General features: G+C 36.7%; 1 protein-coding gene across 1 annotated transcript in view; it reads left to right on the plus strand.

Annotated features, from left to right (window-relative positions):
• The window catches only part of LOC107564446 (ral GTPase-activating protein subunit alpha-2-like), a 148,557-nt gene that overhangs the window by 41,329 nt on the left and 101,047 nt on the right, over window positions 1-6,181 (plus strand). The window contains exons 5-7 of the mRNA XM_016249541.1: window positions 2,188-2,231; window positions 2,325-2,505; window positions 3,715-3,719. Coding sequence (XP_016105027.1) covers window positions 2,188-2,231; window positions 2,325-2,505; window positions 3,715-3,719 — 230 coding nt within the window. The remainder of the gene's footprint in view (window positions 1-2,187; window positions 2,232-2,324; window positions 2,506-3,714; window positions 3,720-6,181) is intronic.

The following is a 6,181-nucleotide window of genomic DNA, read 5'->3' on the forward strand; positions in this document are numbered from 1 at the left end:
TACACAAAATAATGATCTTTAAAATAGCATCATATGACCCCTTTAACAACCTAGCAGCTCACAGTAGGTCTGTCTTAAAATTGTATAAGTTATCATTAAAAATAAATTTTCACAAGATCATTGCACTCTATACAAGTACATGGGACACCATAGCAAATATTATTAGACACTGTTGTGGCTTTTTTTTGTTTTTTAAGTAAAGTCAGATTAAGTCTAGAGTTGTGTAATATATAAAACATTTTAGGGTTGAATTCACAGCAAAAAGAACTATACAGTGAAAACGAGCTATATTTTAGCATGATATAAAATAAAATGACTCATACTGATGCAAGTCCTCTGTCAGCAGCTGGTGTCAGCCTTCAGATCACTTCATCATAGTCAATATTAACGTTTTTAATAGAGCCCGAACAATATTGTTTTTTTGGGGCCCGATACAATACCGATATTAGGGAGTAAAAAAGGCCGATGTCAATATATCGGCCGATATTCTTTGTGTATATTATAGTACAGTACCAGTCAAAAGTTTGGACACTTTCCCATTCGTGTCCAAACATTTGACTGGTATTATTTATAGAATACAGTATATACTGTACATAAACAGAATATATATACATAAACACATTTTTTGCAATGATCACTCAAATGTGGTGATGAAACACTTATAATCAATTCAATTCCATATAACTTTATTCCGCTTAAGTTTATTTCACTTCGGAACATTAATTCACGGTTTTGTGCTACTGTCTTCACACACAGACGAAACTTACTAGAGAAGTGTGTAGTGTGACATATAGGCATGGGACGATAACCGGTTTCAAGGTTTACTGCGGTTTGGAAAAGTCACGGTTTCAAAACCACAAAAATTTTCCGTTAAATTTTCTCCCTCTTTCACCACCGATCAAGACAGAGACCTACCCACCGTTTGTTTCAGTGTTGAAATAAATACTATTTGGCTTGCTACCGAGGCCGATAACATGGCTAATTAACTAGCTAACGTCAACTAGTTTCCTCCCTCACGTTACTTCACAGAGTGAGGAATAGCAGTCTAAAGTACGTACTGTAGCCTACTTTTCTGTGATTTAGTACAATAATTAAATTTAACTGGTATCACGTCTATACTTTTAAGCCTCCTGCCATTGTTTACATCTGTTCAAAATCACGCATTTAAAAAAAAAAAAAAAAAAACTACATTTATGTTCTGATTATTGTTGAGCTGCAGGTTTAGGCTCACTTAAGTGACTGCATTTAATTAAGAATAATTTAATTATTTATTCTAATTATTTAGCCTGACATGTTTACTGTTCCAAAATGTTATATATGTTTCTTAAAAATAAAATGTGTTCAGTGGGGGAAAAAAAGTAGTTTTTTTTTTATCCAGACATTTAAAATAACATATTTTAGAGCTGTAATCGCAATACCGTGATACTGTGAAACCGTGATATTTTTTTTATCTAAGGTTATCATACCGTCAGATCCAGACATTTAAAATAACATATTTTAGAGCTGTAATCGCAATACCGTGATACTGTGAAACCGTGATAATTTTTTTATCTAAGGTTATCATACCGTCAGAATCTCATACCGGCCCATGCCTAGTGACATAATATACTGTGTGTGAGACAATATATATATGTAAATAAATACAATATAAATTCACTTCTCGTGCACTTTAATGCCCTTTGAATGTAATGTGTACGTTCCCTTGGAACTGGAATCATGGCCGAATTTCATGTGAAGTCCACTTCGCAGGGCACTTACGGTCGAATAAGACCACGCTTGAATGATGCTGCCTGAACAAGAGACCTCCTTACTGAAGTGAAAGCGTTGACTGGGGTCACTATCTCGCGAACGCGCCGGTGGATCTCCACCAAATTCGGGGTATCCGTTCAGATTGAGGAGCCCTCTCAAACTCCACCCTCCGTGTGTCGGTAGCCCCCCAGGATCGCTTGGACAAACTAAGTAATAACACCATTTCAAGCATTTTATCTGCGTTATATGTTCTGTAAAAAAAATTTCATATCGGCGGCATATTCGCCGATACCGATATAATGGCGACAGGCTCATATCGGCAAAACGATATATCGGTCGGGCTCTAGTTTTTCATTACATTTAGGTTTGTGCATCACAAAGCAGTGTAATGATCAAGTCTGTTATTGACTGTGCATTTTAAACTCTTTTCGTTTATAGGTTCTATACTCAAAAAACTTTTGCACACTGGAAACTCTTTCAAGGTAAGACAATTAATGAACCAGAAGACCTTCAAATAATGATGTACACATCTGTTGTGATGAATGCAGGAAGGGGTGTTGTGTTTGTGTGTGCAGATCCGCTGTGAGGGCATGCGTCTGTTCCTGCTCTGGCTGCAGGCTCTGCAGAGTAACTGTGCCGAAGAACAGCTCCTCATCTTCGCCTGTCTGATCCCAGGATTCCCTGCTGTACCCTCATCCAGAGGACCCTGCACACTGGACACCATCATATACAACCCCTTTTCCAACCCACCCGATGGTAACAAACATGCACAACTAATCTGGGACCCACTGTATATGAAGTGACTTTAACTACTATGTACTAACATTTAAATGAATCATTTGATACAATGCACTTATTGTGTACATACATATTTTTACATTGTAGAAATATTTTTAGAAATAACCTGCGTGCAATTACAATATTTTAATTGTAATTACAATATAGTAATTAATTTCTGTAATTACATCTATATTTACACTGTTGACCCTACCCCGTAACCCAAGCTTAAAACCTAACATGTCCCTGTCCTTACCCGTATCCCACTTCAATAACAGCAGAAGGGTTTGGGGTTGCACTTTATTTTAAGGTGTTTTTGTTGCAATGTAATTATATAAATATGGAAATAATAATATTAATCTTAGTTAACAACATTACTTACTATAGGGTTAGGGTTTGGTTTAGGGTTAGTTGCTTGTAATTATTCATAATTTACTGTTATTGCTACAGTAAGTACATGCACAGTAAGTACAAGGACACTAAAATATAGTGTTTTACCTTGCTTTGCAGTATAACATCAACATAAAAAGTACATTGTTCCCAACAATAATTATTGTTATTATTATTACTAATTTATATTTTTTGTACTTTTGTATTTTATTCTTTTTTATTATTTTATTAATTTATCTATTTATTTATTGACATAGGTACTGTATGTTGTAGTTAAAGACATATTTTATTCCTAGCCTATAGACTATCTACATAAAGTACACAATCATCTTATTCTAGCTAAAAAAATTCACTGCTTTATTTATTTATTTTTACGTTTTGCATTTTGTTTTACATAATAAAATATGAAATCATTAATGTCACGGTGATACAATGTTGTATCAAAACCGATAACTCATTCAGAAAATAGGGCAGTCATGTCTCATCATATCAGAGCTTGCTTTTTTAAATATATAGAGCACTGTAATTATGTATTTTGTTGGGCAAAAAACAAATAGGATTTTCCATTGGCATTTGAATTATTGCAGAAAATAAGCTCTGTGACCAACAAAAGTTTATGATATTTAGATGTTTTGTTCATCATGATAATCTTCACAAATAAACACAACTTTGTGAATTTTGAAGCCTAATTACAGTTGGCAGAAGCAAAAAGCTAAATGGAACCGGATGGTACTGGAAGTACTAAAATACAAACTTTCCATGAGCTTGTTGTCTAAAGCTGAGACTGTTATTTTTCAGCATTGGTAAGGCGACGACTGCTGGGGATGACAACATGAGGCAGGAATTTCTCAGGACTTTTAGTGCTCGTAACCTTTTCCAAAGGAAGCACCTTGACTAGAGGTCTGCATTCCTGCGGCTCTCCCGCGGGACCTGACCAGATTTTTTGTGCCGCGGGATTAAATTCCCAAATAAAACGCGGTAGCGGTCGGTAGCTCTGGTGTAATTTGAACGGGAGCAGGCGGTCTAACAATATCCCGTTCCCGACGTCCATTCAGAACAGCATATCTGTGCTTTATTCTTATTGACCACCGGTAGCCTGCACTCGGACTGTTATGCACGCGCTTTCTGCATCACGCGTTTTATTTGCGGGGTCTGTGCGCAGCATGTGCATAACGATGCTCAGAGCAGGCTGTACCGGTGGTAAATATACGGCCCTCAGACAGAACAGGCAGGTTGTCGATGAGTGACAGAGCAGAATAAGGATGGAGCAAAGTGTGGATGCGCTGTTCTTGTAGGACGTTCAACTAGGTTTTGTTTATATTTTGCTTAGCCTATCATTTTAAATGACAGATGTCGTATTTATTATTTTTTCTCTGACACTTTTCCGACTGTGTTAACAGAAAAATGTCAAATTAATTTAGTATTTTGACAAGATGAATAAAAATAGCTAATAGGCTATTCTTGTACAACCTACATTTGTATTTTTTTTTTTTCTGCGACACTTATTCTTATTGTGTTGTAAATGTTAAACGGATTGTATCCTGACAAGACGAATAAAAATAAGAAATACAATTTTTGTACAACATTAAACTAATTTCGTGTCTTAATATAATTCATATAAATTCAAGTCAAAGTCAATAAATCCAAGACTCTTGACAAGACGAATAAAATAACATACAATTTTGTGCAGACAACACTTTTATTTGTTAGCCTATCTCTCTTTCTTTCAGTAGCGGACATTTAAATGTGAGATTCTGGAAACGAGATCTAAATTTAGCGGGAACAGTCAGGTCGGGAAGAAAATTATTCTAAGTGGACAGCGGGTGAACAAAGAGTGAATATATAGCGAGACGAATCAGCTAACCTGGATGAATCAGCTGAACTCAGTGTGAATGCTGTAGTCTTACCTGAAGTTCCCAGTAACCCTCGTATTCTTCAGTTCACAGTTTCGCCCTTCATTCATTTCATCCCTCACCATTTACTGTGTAGTGTCTGTCTGGGAATGTAATTTTTAATGATGGCCATTAATGCTCTTGTAGCACAGAGGCACTTTAAATCTAGTATTAGAGTGTAATAATCAAATGGCGGCACAGCATCCTCAGAAAAGGAGGTCAGAGTCTGTTAAATGCTGAAAGGAACGATTTCCCTTGATGTTTGCTCTTGGAATAGATTTTATTGATGCCCTTGAACCAGTAATGACCCATTCATTTCAAGCACTGTGGATGTGTTCATATGCATTTAAAATCAGTGAATATTCCTTTCTGTCTGTGCTGACGTGCTTTATGTCTGAATAGATTTCATTAGTACAACACATAGGCTATTCACACTGAAGGCTGTTCAGCCTTCTGCAATGACAAAGACAGTAGTGGCAGGGACATTGTGTCACGGCGCTTCGAGCTGACACAATCCATGTGGTAAAAATAAGCAGGATGCAGATCTAATTATTAAAATAATTATAGTGAAGAGTGTCATTTGTTGGATGTGAAAATATTATCCCAGTTTACTATACATAGATGACTTTAAAGTAGAAGCAATGTATATTTATATATTTAGATGTACATTTAGACTCTTAAACATAATAGTGCACACTGTAACAGACAGTGAATTTGAACATGCATTAGAATTTGCACAAGTAGACATACACTGAAATATTTAGAGCAGTGGTTCTCAAGCAGGGGACCCACTTGGAGGCCTCATCAAACTTCCAAAGGTGCCTTGAGATGGCTTAAAATCATTAAAAATAAGATCAAACAAACAAATAAATTAATAAAAAAATCCAAATTTAAGCTGACACCATATTTTTTATTTCCATTATTTTCTCAACAACAGTATTATTTTAGAACCAGAATTTTAAGGCTTTTGGAAAAACTAAATATAAGTGAATTTGAAATGTGAAATGTCTAGACCTGGAAAACTTCTATAATGAGTATCTAATTTCTTAAATGTAAATAAATATAGTTCCCTTTCAGTCAGTCACGTTCTACGTTACGTCAGTCGTGACTGACGAATTGGGATCTCGCCCGAGAGCCCAATCACCTTCGAGTGTAAACTAAACAAGCCAGTGACAGTTGGCGTGCGTGTTTCGCCACGCGCACCCCGCCCCAGCATACAGTGCGGGGCACAGGATGATGACAGGATGTCGATCGCTGCATCGGAGGGCAACCTAGGCTCTGGAGATGAGGATTCGGCTGTGCTGCCTCCGTCAGGAAGAGTGGCGTTGCCCGAGTCAGATCCAGAGCTGACCGCTATGCTTTCCTGGGCCGCC

The sequence above is a fragment of the Sinocyclocheilus grahami genome, unplaced genomic scaffold (genome assembly GCF_001515645.1).
Source record: "Sinocyclocheilus grahami isolate Dianchi unplaced genomic scaffold, SAMN03320097.WGS_v1.1 scaffold935.1, whole genome shotgun sequence".
Taxonomy (NCBI): Eukaryota; Metazoa; Chordata; class Actinopteri; order Cypriniformes; family Cyprinidae; genus Sinocyclocheilus; species Sinocyclocheilus grahami.